The 20,600-nt window shown below is 39.8% G+C and overlaps 1 protein-coding gene across 1 annotated transcript in view; it reads left to right on the top strand.

Annotated features, from left to right (window-relative positions):
- CAMKMT (calmodulin-lysine N-methyltransferase) overlaps nt 1-2,659 on the top strand; it is a 375,057-nt gene extending 372,398 nt beyond the window's left edge. The window contains exon 11 of the mRNA XM_054022000.1: nt 126-2,659. Coding sequence (XP_053877975.1) covers nt 126-203 — 78 coding nt within the window. The 3' untranslated portion in view covers nt 204-2,659. The remainder of the gene's footprint in view (nt 1-125) is intronic.
- Nucleotides 2,660-20,600: the final 17,941 nt, after the last annotated feature.

Below are 20,600 nucleotides of genomic sequence, written 5' to 3'. Positions count from 1 at the left end.
TAATCAGTTGTAATATTGTTCACACTAAAAAATACAGTTAGCTAAGAAGTAAACATCATTTTGTGTCAGTAGTTTAAAAATGTGTTAACACTGGTTTGCTTACTTATTCTATTTTTTATTTGCAGTTGAAAAAAGAAGAAAAAGATACATATGAAGAAAACATCCATTACCCCTTTCTTCTTGTTTTAACCAAACATAAATAGAAGATGAAATAATTTTTTTTAAAAGGACAAATTAAAACTAATTATATGTGTGTGTGATTTATTTTTTCTGAGTGGCTATCATAAAATATGATAAGGAAAATTTGTTTCATTTATTGCAGTGAGGGAACCTTGTGAGACATTCTGTATGTCATTTTAAGAACTTATTTTTCTCAATTATATTTCCACCTTAAAAAATGATATGTATATATTTACAAAGTTCTACAGCTAGTTTTCCTTCTCTCTCCTGCCTTTCAGCTTGCATGTTTGTTAATCTCTCTAAACATGATTTCTTTGTTTGTATTTGAAAACACATACATCATATGCTTTGTGGTTGTATTTGACCAGTTGAAAGTACTAAAGCTTTCTCATTCACTTAGGGAGCAAATAGTTTCCTCGAGATCTTTAAAAAGTGCACACATCACCTCATAGATTTTTCTTTTGCCTTTCTTGAATTTTCCCTGTTGATTCTTCTATCCATGCAAAATTGAAATATTCTAACTTGTTTGGGTGATTTCTTTTTTTCTTTTTCTTTTTTCAACAGGGTACTTTTTTCCACTGTAGATATATAAGAAATTATGCATCAGACAAAAGCCTCATAAACTGACCATTTGTCCTTTGGACACAATAGCTTGCCCAGCCCTCTGCTCCTCCTCTCCAATTATGTGTGATTAGTCTCAGTGTGTTGTGTCAAGAAGGGGGAGTGTGCTGAGTGCTTATTATCTGGTTAGGTACAAGAAGAGCACATTTAGGCTCTGACTATGAATGAAAAGTGAGCCTTTATCAGGACTAAAATCTAACTGCTGCTGTTCTACAAACCTCTCTTTAAAAATAGATCTTGTCCTAAGACATTCTGAACGCTATGGCAACTAGGGAATTTTCTTTTAAATGCAATCAAACAATCATCTTATTCAAACTAGGTGTGTATTGTGATATACTGTGGTTCAAATGTTTTGTAAATGTTTAATATAGCACTGAGAAAGGACAGCTGTCCTACAAAGCAATATGATCATATTCTTCTTTTCTAATGGTTTAATAAAATGTTCTAATGATTTCTTGAAATAGCAAGCCGGATCTTTAAGGAATCCTGCACAATCTCTTTAACCAGAACACTTTTTTAGAATGGTAAAAAACCACAATCAGATACTTAGTATTGTTAAATGTGCAGTTTCCTATTGAAATACATTAAAACAATTACATTTGGTCAATTCTCTTCCTCTCACATTTAACAAACTGAGCTGTATGTAAACCACTAGCTTATACAAGTTCTTTTCTCTTCAGTACTATCCTCAAACAAATTTTTTCATCACCAGTTTGCATGTCCTTGTATTCAACACTTTTTATGCTCCATTAGAGCACCTAGATGGATCTCAGAAGGCATAGGTCAAGTCGCAGTTAGATCATACATTTCTTTCTCACAAAAACTTGAATTGCAATGCCAAGTGATGGGCTAACATCACAATAACAGCAATTTATTCCTCTTTTGATAAAACAGCAGTCTATTCTCCGTATTAGATAAAGACCAGAGGCAATGCAAACCAGCCATTTATCCTAGTAGTTCAGCAGTAGATCTCCTTTATGGATGTTGTGGGTTTCATGTTCAAACTCTTGATAGAAGAATATTTTCTGATAAGAAATAAGGAGCATTTAGGAATAGTTTAAGGCTGTTGTAAAGATGTTTTTCATCAGTTTTTGTTCTGTTTGGACATACAGCAAAGGACATGTTTTCCCTAAGGAATGGATACAAGGAAATCTTTGTAACCAACAAAGAAAAGCCAAAGACATGGTGAAATATGAAAATATGTAGATCCTGTCTGCTTTTTTATAAGAAGGTCTTGAGAATATTCTCTACAATATAATCTAATAAAGACATATAGTTGCCAGAAATAAAACTATTGTAATTGGAAATGGCATATTTTGTTGTTTATTCCTCCAGGGAATAAGCAGGTTTACTAAAATGAACAACTAGTTATTGCTTTTTTTAAAAAAAAAACTGTCAGTAGTGTTAGTACAAGGTGTTGCACTAGGTACTGGCTATCTTCCTTTAAGAGTCAACTTGATGGAGTTTTACCAAAGAACACAACTGGGGTTTGATTCTGCAAACACTTACACACTGGACCTCAATAGTGAGTATGGCTACTCATGTGCATAAAAGCTTATAGGATTGGGCCCCTAATTTGTAATTTTCTACTGATAATCAGCATTAGGTTAAATATTTGTTCATTTCAAAATCTGTACTGTAAAGGTATACAGTTGGAGGGGTTTCTTGTGTGTGTATTTTAAGTATTGTTTTTTAAAGGACATCTCTCAGATTTACAGTCTTTAGAAGGTACAGTTGATGGGAAAAACTTTCTGATTTCTCAAATTTTAATAAAAAGGCAATGATTTTTTAATTAAGATGCTAAAGATCTCTGCTTAAAGATCACCAAAATAAGCTTATTAAAAATAAATGTGTCAAAGTCCTGTGTGTGTCCTGCCTTAACTGCCATCTATATGGCCTCTGATACTGTGTATTTTTAATGTGATACAGATTGCTTCATTCTTTAAAGGATGAATATTAGGTTTGCGTAGTTGATGTTTGTAAGGCACTCTGAAGATGGTATAAATGCTAAGTATTATTAGTCCTATGTTATTTTCTTTGGCAGCCAATGGGAACATTTTCCAGCTATACAGAAAGAAGGACAGGAGACACTTCATGTGGTCTGGGACTACCCAGCAAATAAAAGTGTACAGTGTAGCTAACTACATGATCATTTCAGCATCTACCTGGGAGGGCTTCTGCAGGCCCCTCTCTTTTTCCAGCCAGGTCCCCCAGGCTGGGACCTTACCATCCTCCTCCCTCCCCTCTGAACAAGAGTTATGATGGGCTATAAGAAAGGGAGTTGGCTCTCTGCCATACCAGTCATAGGAGCCCCCGCTTCCCCCCTTTCCACTCTTTTAACCTGCACCTCCTTTAAGTCCTTTACCAGGCCATTTATATGATCACTGTATCCCTTCCCTATGGAGCCACCCCACACTTACATAGTGAGTTGCAACATCATAGCCTAACTCCCTTCCCTACTCACCATAACAAAGCCCTTCCGAACCTGCTGTGGGGAAGGCGAAAAAAGCCCCACTCCACCTTGGCCAATCTTGATGGTAAGGGAAAAATTCCTTCCTAGCCCCTGGAGAAAGGAACGGCTAGTGTGATGCCCACAGCAGGTCCTGACCAAACCTGATATTTTGCCACCTGCAAGAGGATGGAGGGTGGGTGCTGCTCCGCCTGACCGGGGAAAAAAGGGCTTCTCCCACCAGGCTTGCCCCTTTTCATATCCAGTGGGCTGACCCACGCCCCCTTTTGCAGCAGCTTCTGAGCTTTGCTCCCCCTACCAGCCATAAAGCACTATTCCCTCTTTCCCAGCAAGCCAGAAAACTTAAAGGTGCAGTGCGGTCATTAGACTGATGTAAGTTTTCCTTTACATATATCATGAACTTCTGATGGAGATCGCTTCTTCCTCCTTAATCAGATTAAAATGGCTGATTCTCGTCACATTAGAATCTGTTGCAGTGGGAATGATTTTGTATTTCCTGGCAGCCAGCTATAATCTATAGACTATGAAATGCAAAAAGCAGTACTGCTTATATAAAAGAAAAGTCCACTTCATCCAAAACATGTAATATATCTGTATTTGCATAGGAGATCTTGACAAAGGTACCTGAAAGAAGGGGTGCGTGAACAACTTGCACAGTGGGGGTGCTGAGAGCCATTGAACCAAACTGTAAACCTGGTTTATGATGGAAACCACTTCAAGCCATGGGGTGGGGCAGCACCTCCAGCACCTCTAGTTCCAGCACCTATGCGTGAAAGGTTATGATGCCAATCTTTTTGTTTTGATTGAACATATAAATAAAGCTTTAAGTGAGGAGAGCGTACTGAATTTGTGAGGAAGGATGGTCTTATGGATGAGGCCCATGTCTCAGAGTCAAGAAACATTACAACTGATACCAGCTCAGTTGTAGAATTCCTGTGTGGCCTTGGGCGGGTCATATAGGGTGGCCTGGCTGACATGCCTGTGTTGGGAGGGAAGGGGGAGTAAGATCCTGGACAGCCTCTCTAGACCTTGAGCGTGGCAATGTATGGGTAAGCGAGTGCTTTATGCCCATTGCAGCTTCCCTTCACTGTCCCCCTGAACAAAAGGGCAGGGAGTAGGCAGAACCTTTGCTCCACTTGTGCCAACCAGTACCACTGATTTAGCATGAGGGGGAAGCAACCAGTAGTAATCTGCTACTGACCAAGGCCTTGAGCATTTCACCCTGAAGCAAGAGAGTAGCAGCCACGTTCCTCCCCTTACATGGGGCAAATTGTAAATGCACGATTTAGCCTTCATCTTTTGGTGCCTCCCTTTACTTATCGTTAAGAATGGGGAATGAGGAATGGCTAAGCTGAATTAATTATTGCTTGCAAAGTGCTTTGAGAGCCTCAGGTGGAAGATGCTGTAGAAGTGATTTCTGTGGAGAGTAGCCATATCTAGTAGGTTTTCCCCGTCAGAATTGGCAGGGACAGAATTTGTCATTCTGTACTTGTTGATTCCGGTTTTAGAGACAGCTCTTCACTGCCATATTTCAACAGCCTGAGGCCTGTCCTCAATTGACCAACTTATTTTAACAGATTGACAAGCTTGGTTTCAAATGCTAGCTTTCATTGTTATTATTTGTGTTATGATAGCACTTACAGGCCCCAACCAAGAGTGGGGACCCATTGTGCTAGGCACTGTACAAACCTAAAAAGTCAATTTATACACTGACGTGTCCACAATCTAAATAAATAAAGGGTGAGAGAGAGAAAATATCATTATTCCCCATTTTTCAGATGGGGGATTTGAGGTACATAGAGGTTAAGTGACTTGCCCAAATCTACAGAGACACAGGTGTGTGACACAATCCAGAATTCAACCCAGATTTTCTGAGTCCCAGGGCTGTGTCTTAACCCGAAGATTCCTTTCCTCTCTGACCAGTGGTTTTTCTTCAAACAGCTGAATGTAACAAACTTCCTAAAATATTTTTTTCATTTTCAAAACATTTAGCCTTTTCAAGCTTTTTGCTTAGTCAGCAACTGGATTACTGCCAAAAAACCTAACACAATGTAAGGGCTGGATCAACGCTGGACATTTTCCATCTAGTCCAACAGGGACGTTGGATCTTCATTATCCTTAGCGAGTGTAATCTGGGTGGAAGGTAGAGGGAAGATGCACGAACAGTAGTCCAGATGGCATTCCACAGCCTGAGAAGATACATTTTAACCCATGAATCTGGGTTAAACTCAACAGATGCAAAGGCCCCAAAACACAAAAAGCTGTTGTGGCCAACAATGGTGGAACAGTAACATTTGTTAGCATAGAACTCTAATAAATAACAAATATTTGAAAAAGAAATAAACTTACATTTGCTGAATTTTTCTGCTGATACTGATATTAAATCAATGCAATAACAATTGAAAAAGATGGCTTATTAAAAAAAAACAAAAAAGGTGCTCTGTGTTAGACATATGCCTCATGTAGCTCTAAAATTTTGTTTCAGTATGCCAAGTTACTAGCAAAGAATAGATTTTAGCAATCTATTTGCTTTGTGCCCTGATAGCCCATGAATTCTAAGAGGCTGTTATTTTTTCTCTGACTTCAATTAATGTACTTTTAAAATGATTAAACATATCATGCTGTGACTTCTAAAATGTCAACAAGCCTGTAAACTTGGGAGACAGGAATGTAATAAAATAGGTAATAGGAGATTCAATAGTTAATAGAGGCCCTGAAGTGTGAGTGTATACAGTAGCTCTATATTGGAAACTGTGCAAATGAAGATGGCTTAGTATTGCAAACTGAGGAAGAAAATTGTTTTTAATTAGCACCTTCATAAGAACTGCTGATTAATACTGTTTGGTTTGGTGAAAAGCTTTCAGCTGAGTAATTTGTACAGCCATTACAACAGTTTTGTTAGACCAGGACTCCTGTTGTTAAACACAAACAGCAGATGATAATGGTGGAAGATGAGTTTGTCATGTAACAATTTACCTTATTGAAAAAAGCTTTATGTAAAACCCAATACAGTAGGTACCAGCAGAAATCACATATTTTAAATCCTTCCAAAATTGCAGTGTGCCATGCTAGTGTGTTTTTTTTTCATGGACTAGAAACAGATTTTATATCATTTATAAAATTATATATACAATTTAAAGGTGTTGTAGCAAGGACAGACCACTTTACTGGTAATGCTTTACATCAGGACAGTAAAGTGCTAGCGTATTTAAACACCTTCTAAGTATACAAAGTGGGTTTAAAAATTGAAATGTAATTAAGTAATATTGTTCACATGCAAATATATGTGTGTGGCTTATGCACTGAAATTATGTTCCATGTTTGTGCAAGGTGTAGAATTTATACCTAAGGTTTTAAGGAGATTTCTCACAGAACAACTATTATCGACTGCTTTTGCTTACCAGTTTTTTCAATTGACAATTAAAAATAAAAACCCTTTATCCATATCTGGTAATATGGGAACATGCATATTTTAGTTACCCCCTGTAAGATGTCTAGTGCAGTGTATAGAAACAGAAGAACTTTTAGTAAATGAATAACAATAAAGGAATATGTGCACTAAATTATTACACTAACTAAGGATGGTAAGAACTGTAAATTATTGGAGTGCCGTAATAGAACATGAGAGTTTTTCTGTAGACAGGCCTTCGGGGTAATAACAAGGGTTGAGACTCACGACAGTGCCAAATAAGCTTTAGACAGCATAATAGTCTGCAAAGAAAAGCCACAGAGCACTAATGTGAAAGAAGAGCTGTCCACCACATGCAGCAAAAATCACCAAAGGTCATTTTATGGTAGCAATTGTGACATAAAATTGGTGGTCATGCTACATGTCTAATACTCAGCACAGCTTTATAAATGATGGGCCCCTAGCGATGGCTGTCATTAAGTGCTTTCATCATAATAAACTTTAAACTGTTGGCTTTATGAATCGCCAGCCAGCTTCAGCTGTTCGTTGGATGGAGCTTGCAGTGCCTTAAGTGTGACAAGGCCTATTAGGAACTGCAACCATGTTTCAAGCGTACTTGGCTTTCCCACTCCTGGGGTGATTGCTGCCTATTAACCGGCATCTGGGAAGATTTTCCTCCAGCAATCTCTGATCAAGAGCTTTTTTGGGCTTTGACCTGCATTTCCTTCAAGACTTTCTCTGAGGAGTTTTATAAGAGCAAAACTCCAGAGGATTTATAGCCACTTCTGATTAATACCTTTTCAGTTTTTCTAGCAACTCTCCCACTGCTACATGGAGAAAAGCTTTCATTGTTCCTAAGGTGCTTATTTGTGACCTTTTCTCTGCTTTCTGATTCCCTCTAACATGTTCTCAGTGAAATCCTTGGTGTGTAACCAAGACAGTTGTTGAAGTTATTGCAGCTTTATATAGAGTGGCTTGTATATATACATATATTTTAAATACATAAATTTAGGACAGACTCCTCCCTTTTAAATTTCAAAATTAATATCACAGCTTACTAGCAATCCAGTTAAAAATAAGCAATTGCAACTCATGCGCGTATATAACAATTGATAGAATGCTCATTCCATCAAAGGTAAATACACAGCAAACACCCTAGGGCTCCAGCTGTGTGATGTGTGTGTGTGTGTGTATGTATGTAATATAAGCCTCTCCTTCAAACCACCTCCTTCCAAAACCCGTAGGAGAAGAAATGGGCCTTGTAATGTAACTGCACAGTTCATATATCTGTGCTCTGGCAGATCAATGGGGGAAGCAAGTTCCAAAGTGGAAAGGCCTTCATGGAGATTGCCTTGCCAGCAGCTCCCTCTCTTTTATAGTAAGGATGCCTCTGCTTCACTTCCTCTGCTGACTGCAGTCAGGGCATCATGGCACTGGGAGAGTGACAGTCCCTCAGGTAACTGGGTTTCAAACCACTTAGAGCTTTTAAAGGCGAGGGCCAACAGCTGGAATCTCACAGGGGGCCAAAGCAGCTCACAGAGCATTGGTGTAGTGTGCTCCCAGCATGACGCTCCTCTTGGTAACTGCCCTGGCATTCTGCACCAGCTTCAGTTTCTGAGTGGTCACAAGATGTAGGCACATTCCAGTGGTCTAAAGTGCACCAGTAATTGCTACACTGTTGAAATATAAAGATACATATAAAGGTTTCATGAGCCAAATTATATTTTCATTATCCTTATGCATGTGAAGACTTTTAATTTCTATAAATCTTCCAGTAGCTTAGAATTAAATCATATTAGTGTGAATTATGCATGTTTAGGGATCACTCCTCTAAGAACTTGTAGTATTTAATTTACAAGGACTATACATTTTTCAAATCTTTTTAACAAGGAACTTTAACTACTTTGTGTATGAGAAAGAGAGAGAGAGAGAGAGAGTGTGTTTTTAAAAAAGCTCTCTGCTTTCTTCAGAAACCTTTATGGGTGACTCAGGTGGTGGTGTAAGCGTAAAAGCTTTCAATGTGTACAAACCTGTCTAATACTCTTATGAACATCTCTTTTAATCCAAGTAATGTAATAGTAGAAGTTTTAGATGAATGTCTCAGATGTAGACAATTAACAAAATAAATTGCAAAACCTTTCAGAGATTAGAATTAGAAACCAGCCAGAAGCACCTTGGGGTTCTTGGGTGTGGATAAGAGTTTTTAAAGCAGAAGTTCCTATCGTGAAGTGCATCAGCTTCTAGTTATTCCAAATGAGGAGATAATAGCTGTTGTCATTAGACATAGTTGTGGACTTGTCTCCTCTGGGAGGCATATATGCAAAGTTAAATATTAATAATGGAAATAGGAGTCCTGATCTGAAATGCTTTGCTCTCTAAACTGAATGTGAACAAAACCAAACAAGTAAACAATAAATAAAGGACATCAAAGTGAAAGAAAACTGAGCAGGAATATTTGGGTGTTTTAATTTACTATAATACTAATTGCTGAAACAATGTAACACTTTTCATGTTCAAAGTCCTTTTTTCAAACTGACCAATTAATCCTCACAACAGCCTTATGGAAGAGTAATTAAGTATTTTTTTCCCTTTGCCCATATGGGGGAACTGAGGTAGGGAGGTTACGTGATTCACAGAAGGCGTCAGTGTCAGAGCCTGGATTAGAATCCAGGATTTCATGATTTCCAGTCTTGTGCCTAAGCCACAGAACCACACCCCTCTCAGACTTTTTAGACAAACTAGGTACTTGTTTTAGCCTGACACCTGTGACTTACGCATGACAGATTTTATTTAGTATATACTGACCAGCTCAATGCTTTCTGAGAGATGTTACCACTTTTGACTTGAACAAGAGAAGTAAGTATAATATAAACTAGCATGTAGGGTGCATATTTCCAGAAGTGTTTTAGTGCTCTCTCTCGTGTGTTTCGGGGTCAGCCATCCATCTTCTAGGTGTTGGGGAAGGAGATTGGAAATATTGCAGGGAACTTTGTCATATTTTTGTGGAAAAACTTACTGGAGTTTTCTGTTCTGTGGGAATGTTCGATCTTCTGCATTCATTTCTTTGGGATTTTTTAACTAACTCCTTGACTGCTGGTTTGGCAGAAATCTATAGAAAAACAAGATTGACAATTTTGGAATATACACCATGTATCTCTAGAATCCTGTAGATGGTTCATTGTATGTCAGAAGCTTTAGGAACAGGCCCATACTTAAAACATGTTGAGAGTGTATTTTTAAAGAAACATAGGAAATACACTAATAATGTGCAAGTGTATTTAACTTTTGAAACAATTCAAATGATGCCAAAAGAGGAAGCAAAGTGAGTGAGTTATTCTTCCACTCTCATGGGACAAGACACTGATGATTCAGCAGGTATCTTTTCAGAGGTCTGGTGCTGGTAGCGTGACTCCACAGCACCTCATAACAGGATATATGCAATCATGCTTTTATATGCCCATCCTCCAGCTTGGAGGCAAGACACCACCATGTAATTACATAGAAATGGAGATATTGGGAAATAAAAAGGAAATAGGGCATGGTAAACCCCAATCTCCTTCCTGCTTATGTATTGTGACAGAAATGCTAGGAAACATGTAGGCATAGAGTCCATCCTGGAATAAAGAGCACAGGAAAGCGTGGAAACAACAGGCCATATTGTACTGTGATTTACATGGTGGAGAGCAAAGATATGGGAAGGAAGTTACTAGTAATAGAGGTGGGGGACTGAAGCCTGAGTCCTGCTGCCTCGGGCAGGGGGGCCAAACCCAAAGTCTGAGCCCTGCTTCCTGGGGCGGGGAAGCCAAATCTTGAGGGCTTCAGACCTGGGCAGGGTGGCTCTGACTTCAGCTTCAGCCTCAGGGCCCTAGCAAGTCTTACGACAGCCCTTGTGACCCCATTATAACAGGGTCACAACCCACAGTTTGAGAACCGCTGCATAAAGCAATATGAGAACGGCAGGTTGATCATGACCCCCTGTGCTATAGGAAAGCATTTCTTTTACAAATCCCCTTTCAGCACCTACACACTGCCTCTTTCCAAACCCTGGTATCAATACCCATTATTTTGATAATTGTCTTAAAATTGATTTGAACTTGGGAATCATCAAAAAGAAGCATTACACCAGAGCCCACGGAAATTGCTTCTGTAGCAAAGGCCTGTTTGTATAAGATGGTTGGGTGTATGCCTTGTGTAGACCTCTCCGTGGCCTTCCTCTGGGCCTCCTTAGGCAGTTCCTTCTGGGCAGCCATGAGTTAAGTAGGACCTTACTACCCTGTTACTGGTATATCTTATCTTAATCAACATGTTCCTCCCTGCTGACACAGCAACTCACTTGTCACCTTTTACCTTAGGATACCACTTTGTTGTGTGTCCTTCCTTCTGCCCCCACCCCTCTTTTTACGAAGTGTGGTTGCTCCTCCATTGCTGTAACTTCATCTGAAAGGTGGACTACAAATGAAGCAAAATTGGGGAGGAAGGAATGACAGGGGCAGACACAGCCCTTTATTATTCCTTATGATGTGTAAAGAGTGTCCCCCTGATTTTAAAGCAAAAGGTAACAACATTAGCCCCCTGCACATTCTTTTCTCTCATCACTGAAACATCAGTGAAAAATGTCCCAAACAACTTTTTTACACACTAATTTCAACATATGAATTTAAACAACAAGTATGGGAGGGATGAGGGAAGATGAATTTGACAAGCAGAATTAAAAGTAGACCACCACTTCCTCCTCTTTCTGGAGGACCTAGAAGGGAACTAGATATATCAGAGGAGCTGTAGCAATTCCACCCTCAGCTGAGTGGCAGATGCTGTCTTAGATGGTACGCTTCATGTAACTAAAACTCAGCTACCCCTCCCCCTCAGGAGCACTGAAGCTGAGGTAACAGTCTCACCTGACATCACCCTTCATGCCCTTCAAATATCTTGCCAAGGTCCTCCTGAAAAAGGAAGCAATGAATTGGGGTGAAATCTTGGACTTGTTGAAGTCAACAGGAGTTTTGCTATTCATATCAATGGAGCCAGGGTTTCACCTGAGATATCTCAAATGCCAAAAGCAATAGGGATGGTGGAGGGAGAAAATGGCCATCTTTATACAGCACAAAGGAGCACTGAAGGGCACAAGCAAAAAGGAAGTTTGGGTTTGTAGTTCATGTAACACTGAGCTAGGTAGCAGAGTACAAATCACTTAGGTCTCTATTCTGCAAGATACTTAAGCATGTGCTTAACTGTAAACTTGTGAATAATCCCATTGACTTCATTTGTACTATTCACATGCTTAAAGTTATACATGCGCTTAAGTACCTTTTTGCATTGGGGCCTAAAAAGCTTGGCATCCTGAAGAGCTGGGTCATACTTTTCTCCTACTCACTCTCCATGGAAATCAATTATATTAGTTGGCAGATATGTCTGCTTCTTCAGGACTCTAAGAGGTGCCTTTAATGTTACTTGTTTGCATGAAAAATATCACATTTGCTATATTTAGCATTCAGATGTTCTGATCTCTAGTCCCTGGTTCCTTATGTTGTCACATATGAACAAGAGAGATCCAGGAGACTAACTCCTGTTCCGAGTTTGAACCAAAAAGTTATCATTGTATAGGGTGCTGTGGTGTGGATGTGGGAGATAATCACACACACAGAGTGATCCTCATGCAGTCACAAAAAACAAGAACAAGGGAGGAATGGAGTGTTATCTAAGCAGCTTCAGGGGCTCTCTTAGCCTCTCACCTTTGGTCCGGTGCAATAGGGCACACTGTATCAACTCCAGTCATTAATGTTTTGAGGTCAAGAGGTGGATACTTTAAGAACTAGGTTTAACAGGTAATACATTGAGGGCATTGGGAGATAGCACTTTGCCATGTTGTTCACACATCCCCATACATGCCTGGTAGTGGAGACAGGACTGTCCATGCTTTTCTGAAGGATAATAAAAGTGTGGATTTCTACCCAGACTTATCACTTCTTACTCTCCACACTTAACAAGTAAGCTTTATTGAATAAGATAAATCATGATTTACCCATTACCCACCTACTGCTTACTGGGACTGTCCTAAGGCAGCTGGATAAATTAAAGAATTAGGAGTTGAACACAGTGTGGGTGGATCCTGAATAGTTCACCACAAGAGTTGTGATGCTGCTGCTGAGAACAGTAAACCTTCAAATGCATGCTGTGGTTTTGTTTTCAATTTCTATAATCCCCCCATGTGAAATACCTTGACGAATGAGCCAGGTGCTGTCATTAGCTTCTTCTAGCATTGCTGGTTCCTTCACCTTTAGTTTCTGTGCAGTGCAGAGACAGTAAAAACACTTATCTATATGAATTGTTGGGCCTCTAGAAATTTCCTGCTAAGAGTTGCCTACCATGGATTTTAGCAATATTTCCTCCTTGTCACTGATACAATATAGTGTTTGCTATTGATACTATTCTGGTTACTTTTTGAGGGGCAGTGTAACTATGTCTTTTGCTACTTTCTAGCCACAAGGTCAGGATTACAACCTCCTAATAATACTCAGCATTTATATACTACTTTGTGTTTCCAAAATATCATGCAAACATTAACTAATTAGTTCTCACAGCACCAATTAGTGGTGAGTAATTGTGAGTATCCCTATTTAAAAGCAAGGGAGACTAAGACACAGAGCTCTAGTAGCTCGCCACAGGCCACACACTGAGTCAGTGGCAAAGCCAAGATTAGACTTCAGGAATTGTTCTTGGCTCCTGGTCCAGTGCATAACCACTAGTCAATGATGCCTTTGGCAAGCAGCCAACATAGACATTGGAGACAAAAATTGCAGAAAGGAAGGTTGGAGATCACATACAATTGTGGCAACTTTACATACAAATTATATATTTGCATGAACAAATGGCTAGTTAGGTGTCTAAGTGACTATTTATTCCGGCACTTACCACTTGCATGTGTGCTAGTGATAACTGTGTAGAAATATAATTGAGAAAATATAAGTGGAAAATATCTTGATTTTAAGCTTAAATGTTCCTTTTCTTAATTTAATCTCATTACTTATAGTTATACCCACTTCTACAACCCTAAATAACTCCTTTCTAACTTTGGTGTTTGTGCCCTTTACATATTTATATTTATATTCCCCACTCCTAGACAGTGCTTGCTCTTGTAATCTTTCCTTATAGCTCACTCCCAATTTGTCTGAATTAAGATGACCTTCTTTGCGTATCTGCTATATCCAGAGGCTAAAAAGCAAGCTGCCTCCTCTCACAACCAAGAAAGCCACCACTCTGCAGTCAACGACTTACTCCACTGTAAACCCAGAGTAAGTGAGAGGAGATGCGATTGAAGATGACAACGTACAAAAGATGTTAAAAGTTAAGCATGTGAATAAGAGCTTTGTTGGATCAGGGCCTCTATGCTTGAAGATGATGGTGGGCAAGCAGGGGAAATAGCATGGTCTATGGGTCTGCAGACAATGCAGAGCCGTTGCTAAAGACTCTCTCTGTGTGCGCATACTACCTCTGTCCCCTCTGCTTCATACCACAGAGTAGCAGCTGGAGCTTGGGTGCCCCCAGCTGCTGCTAGTCAGATCTGTGGATTCCAGTAGATTTTACAATATACATCCTGTTGAACCTTGTATCCTCCCAGAATTTGGCATTAAGTGAGAAAGGAGATACTGTTTTGCTGTGTCTTCTCATTCCATTAACTACAGCTCTTTCCCGGGTTCTCACCCTGGCTCCTAGCATGAGTCTCGGAGTCTGGAACGTGCTACATACCTTACTCATGTGGAAGCAGCTCAAATTTCACGAGGAGAGATTGATCCCTCCTGCAGGCAACATGCTCTCCATCCTATTAATCCCCAATGCAGGTCTTTGTTTCTACCCCATGGGAGGAAAATAATGCTCCATCCCTGACCACACCTGGATTTGGAAACAACAAAGCTCCACGTCCAATCTGGCATCTTTAAAAGTAGCTGATTTGCTAACCCTCTCATGAGGACTAAAGCCAAGGTGAATAGGGCTAAAGACTGCAACTTTAATTAGTTTGCAAGTTATCAAGCAGAAACCTCACCTGTTGCAAAAAGAAAACTACTGCACTTATTAAAAAACCATGTGACAATCACAGCTACTGGGAGGTCAGGTGCTGAGTGGAAAAAACTAACCAGTGTACATGAGGCTGAGGCCTAGGCATTCATGGAGGGCCAGGCATGGGGGCTGCCATCAAGCAATCTCTCTCGCACTCTCCTTGGCTCACTGGGGCCACCATAAGGGCAGCTGATCCACTGTGAAGTCTTTTCTGGATGCGTCAGGCAAATATATTCCTTCTGAAGGGCACATTATTTAGGTTTGTTTGTTTGTTTATTTAGAGAACTGCCCTGAAAAGGCTTTGAAATGCAGGGTGTGCTGAGAAAGCACCCATGCACAGTATGCCACAATATATCAGCTCTGGCCAAATCTGGGGAAGACCAGCTATTCCCCGTGGCTACATTTGGTTAGACAGCAAAAAAGGGCTGTTCTTACCCCATTGAAATAAAGGATGGGGCCCAAAGTGTGTATGTAGGGCATTCTCAGCTCCTCCTAGACAGAGATCCATGGCCATGGGAACACCAGACTAAGAGCCTTAGAGTAAATCACAGCAGCCTCTGTGTTTGAAACTCTCATACTGATTAACAACGCTTAATAAGTAAGTTTGAGAGAAAAATTAAATGTGTGAGTCATTGTTGAGCAGTCTAATTAGGGTCCAACTAACCACATATGCAGTTTGCAGAGAAGAAGGAAATTAAAAAACAAAAAAGAGTATCTATAACTATAGTGAGAGTAAGATATTATTATTATTATTATTTATTATTTTATTTACTACTTGTATTACAGTAGTACCTAGTGGTCCCAATTGACATCAGGGCCTCAAAACAATAAGGTCCAAAAAAGAGATTGCATAAAATACACACAATTCAATTCTTACCACATTTCAAGTGGAGATCAGGAGAAATGAATAAATAGGTGGTGAAGGAAACCTCAGCACATTGGAAGCAGGTTAGATTGTATTTTATTACTTTATCAGGCTTTTTTATTTTACAGTTGCAATGCCAAGGTTCAGTCCTGCAACTTTTACTCATGAAATTAAGGCCACAGAATCAGGGCCTCTATTTGAGGTACAATCATTAGGAAAATATAACTAGGAGATTAGCGGTGTTTCTCCTGAGTGGATGAAAAAACCCTCCATAGCAAGTTTGCTTGGAGAAAGAGAAGATAAATACACAAAAAACTCTGTTTACTCACAAAGAAGCACACATTCATTGAAGTAGGAATCTAACTGGTGCTGTGCCCTCTGTGTAGGCCTTTCAGGTGCTAGACATTGGTCTGAACCAGGACACACATTTTAGGTGAAAAGATTTTAGGTGAGCTTTCTCTCAGTCACGGATCCTGCGCTCGGAAATCTTCCCTCAAGAAAGTTGTGACCCAATACTGCTTCCACTTAAGTAAAATCACCATTGAGTCAAAGGGGAACAGGATCATGCGAGGAGTGTTGTGTTCAGCAGCCACAATTCCAGCTGCTTTATAAAATCAAAGCAAAAGCACCCCTTTATTCTCTGACACGAGAGCTCAGATGTCACCACGTGGAATGAGTATGAGACATGAACTAAAATAGAATAGAATTAGTTGCAGATCATAGGAATATTCAGAAGTTGAGGATTGACTAACAGATTCGAATTTAATATGCGATATTTGAATTGTTACCACTTTCGTGGTTAGATTTCCTAAGAATGTGAACACTTGTTAATATTCTATACTAATGTTTCCAAGAGATTTTAGGGAAAGCTTTTTTAAAATTCCCACATGCTGAATATTGAATTTGTATTTTATTTTTTAATCTGAGGAAGACCAGGGCTTTAATTTCAGATTAATGACATTCTTCATTTGAATGAGAATTTCATTAGATTAGCTTGTGAACTTTTAAAGCAGGTTGTATTATATGTCTAGAGGAAACAATTTGTGTGACAGACTATCCTTCATAATCTCCCTCTTCAGATTTCTGGTAACAAAAGACTCTAAATACAGAAGATGTTTTGTGGGAGGGGAAACATTTTCCAAACAAGTAGTTTCTCTATTCCAGCCCAGGTAACAAAGAGGCCTCGGGAATTGTCAGAGGCCTTGTCAGAACTACCCTATAGGTTTTAGAGCCACCTGCTGTTTAAGCCATTGGTCAATAGATTAACTGCTGCTAGTACTAAGTGCTTAGAAAAGCAAGTTATGTGGCAGAACAAACAAAATCAACCCACGCTTAACACATGTTAATTCAAAATTTAATAAATCTGCACTGGGCACTGTAAAGCAATCAAAAAAGGGGAAAGCTCTTTGTACACACTTGCCCTCCAAGCAAAGTATTTGATAAAAACTCTTCATGGCATCTGAATCAACAGGAAAATACTCTATTTACTGTGCAAAACTCCCTTGACACTTTTACCCACCAGTTTCCCTTCCTTCCCTCTAGTTTTCTGATGCTGGTTTTGAATATGCACCTTTTGGGTGATTTCAAAATCACATTCATATGGGACACTATTATAAAGGCACTGGAGTAAATCCACAATAAACTGCTTTTAGGGGTGCTCCCATGCTAAAGGACTTAGCTAGCCACAAAAGTAGGTGATTGCAAATGCATGTATGTGCCACAGCCCTGAATATAGCTCTTAGTATACAACAAGACAAAAGATTCAACAAACCACAGCACAAAAAATAAATGTTTTCCATCCCTCTCCCATGTATGACGATCCTGTGCTGCTGCTGTCTGAGACTTTCCATTGATGTCACTGTGGGGGTTGGGCTTACTAGAATATCTGAGGATGAGTTCATAAAGGGTGACTTTCTTGAATTCCACATATGTAACCTGAGGAACTGAGATTTGTGTGGCTGTCCTGTGCTATGGTTGGATGAGGGGCAAAATCCAACCATAGGGCAACAATACAACAACTCTGTTTCCATTAAGCAAGTGCATCTGACTGCTAGAATGGGATAAGCACAGCTATCATGCCTCCACAGCCCTAATGCCCTCTTCTGTGCTGGCATATTCTGAGCTGCCATGGAGGTCATCTCCCAGCATGCAGAAGGTGCACCAGACTCTGAATGGCTGCTCCACTCAAGTCCATTCTCCCCATACGTCGCTGTCACAGTGGTGCCATGGCACAGAGGGCCCTGTGTGGACCTCCCACCACTTGGAGGAATGGAATGGGGTGGGATTAGAAATGGAGGTTTGTGGTTGCACATGCAGGCAAGACTGTGCCCTCATTTGCACCTGTGCAACCCAATTGACTTCAGTAGGATTGTCAGGTGAAACCGAGGACAGAACGTGGACCACAGTGGAATAAGGATTGCAGTGCTGTTTTGTGAGAGACTGGTGCTTAGTATTGGCTGAAATAATTCTCTTTTTGCATTATGAAGCACAGATAACAGCAGTGTGTGTGTGTCTATCATGATGGGCTATCATAAAGTCGTCTATGTGCTGTAAGTACGAAGCCAAAAGTCTAAGTGATGAAAACACATGAGAAATGTCTATGTCTCAGCACTGCATGCCCTGTGATAAAAACCTTTTAAATACAATTTGTAAGCATCCTATGTCAATATAATTAGGAGGAAAAATAAAAGGAGGGAATTTATTAGTATTGTGATTCCACTAAAAATAGCTCAGTGTAATGAAATGAAATGTAAATTACGTGTTTATATACATTTTCAAAAACAAAATTTATTAATTCATATTTAATGATATGTTTTTCAGGTCTCCTCTTCTTGGTTAAAAAAGGGACCCTCCCCACATTCCTTATGTTAGTGGCAGTTACTTGTGTCCCATGATGGGAGACTGGGGCTCTGGGATTTCCTTATGCCATTTTACAATGGAAGATAAAGGTACAGTCTCCATTTTTGCATATAAACAAACACATGCTTGGAGCAGTACAAGGAAACACTTGGAGAGAGTAGTCTCACACTGAAAGGGCACCTCCAGTTCACACAGCTGCAAAATGGGTATCTTATCAATTGGGTACTTTTGGCTATGAAACTGATTTGCCTTAACTGAATAAGCCTGATGCGCCATCACCTCAGAAGACCTTTGATTTTGACTATATGGTTTCAGGACCTTATCTTGTCATAGGAGTCAAAGCCATTCCTATTTATCTGCCTCATAGCCCAGGCTTCCAGTGGGTTTTGGAGAGATCTGGAGAGGCTGTCATTGGAACACTTTCCCATTTTTGTCAGGTAACCTACTTTTTTTTTCAAATTAGCCTTTTCCCTCTCTTATATTTCATCTTCTGACTTTAGATTGCAAATCAGTGATTGGTTTATGATTTTCCCCACTTAGTTTATAATCATGGGAGATAGGCTCTTGTAGTGAGGTGCAGATTAGAGAAGTTCCCAGATTAACAGAAGTAAGGAGCAGTAGCAGTCCAGTGAAGCCTTCTCATGCATTTGGGGGTTCAGGGAAGAGTGCTGGGATGGAGGTAATCATTGTAGCATGCCCCACTCTGCCCCAAATCTGGTGTATTTCTAGGCAGTTAATGCTGCTCCAAACAGGATTCATATTATTGTTTGTTTTTATCCTAGCAGCACCCATAATGAGCTGGGACTAGTACAAATGTATAAGAAAACACAGTCCCTGCCCCAAAGAGCTGACAAGCTAAGGGGACAGGAAATATATAAAGGGAATGGGAGGAGGAGTTTTTCAAATTTTCTGTGTGGATTGCCCAGGATCCAACAGGTTGGAGCATGGTTTCATGTGGACATTTAGGCCCTGATTCCATAGACACTTACTTAACAAAGTACATGAAAAACCCCACTGGGGTCCCAATGGAGCCTCTATGTTCTAAGGGTTTGAGGGCTGCGCCTCTTTCCCATCCCCAAGGCTGCAAAACTCCTGAGGGAAGAATGCAGCTACAGTGCTACGAAATGTTCCTTGCAAACATTGTCAAACTATTTCCCCCCCTCCCATGGGTTTTTTTTTCTCCACAGTAAGAGAGCATTTAGCCCTACATAAACACAGATAAGATAAATGATTTATTGTAGCACAGTAGGTATTGCTCTTCTATCAGCTGCCATTATGAAGCTTGAGCTGATGGTTGCAGCAAGATATTTTAATGTTAGGAATATCTTTAAAAAGACATTTATTTTGGATTCCTAAACTATGTCAAAGCCCCCTACACTTCTGCAAACATCTGGGGTCAGCAAAGTGCTAAGAACTTTTCAAACTCCCTGTCTGCCATCTCAGTAAAGGAAGGCAGATGGAGAGTTAAAATCAGAGGTCTGTGCACAAAATGAATCTGTCAGGGATCTGAACAGGAGCAGGTCTGAATAGTCTTTAACTCCAAGATATAGTCTCTGGAGAGGAAATATAGCATGGAATCAGGATCATGCACATGTTCTGTAATAAACACACATACATTAGTGTATCTCTGTCTTTTGTAGCATCCCTTCCCAGGAATGTGGGTGAGCATCTGTCTTTGCAGCTGACACCAATGCTGGTTTTCAGCCAGTCATTTAGCAAGGTAGTGAACAGGATCATCTTTGACAGGCATAAACTCCAGCTAGACCTGGAATGCAGTATTCAAGTGGTAAAAATTAAAGAGGTACAAAATGTAGCATTTCTGGTTTGTTGGTTAGTGTCCCTGGATTTCCCCAGGTTGTCAAACTGGTCTGAGCAGTGTTAGAAATGGATATTATTTGAATATTCCACCTCCCCTTAATGCAACATTTGCCTTCTAAACATGTTAATTAATGACAATAGCCAAGACAAATGTAGAGTAAATAAATACATTTTTAGATGCTTCTTTGTTTGGAAGCAGAAAACAGCCTGTTCTTGGATTTGTTACTTGCGGGTCTTAATTTTTCTTTATTTCCTAGAAGTAAAGAAACCTACATTCAACATGCTGTATTTGCTCAAAAACCTGCTGATTCTAATATTGTTCCCCC

Source organism: Malaclemys terrapin, chromosome 3, assembly GCF_027887155.1.
Source record: "Malaclemys terrapin pileata isolate rMalTer1 chromosome 3, rMalTer1.hap1, whole genome shotgun sequence".
In the NCBI taxonomy this organism is placed as follows: Eukaryota; Metazoa; Chordata; order Testudines; family Emydidae; genus Malaclemys; species Malaclemys terrapin.
This window is presented reverse-complemented; position numbering and strand designations above follow the sequence as displayed.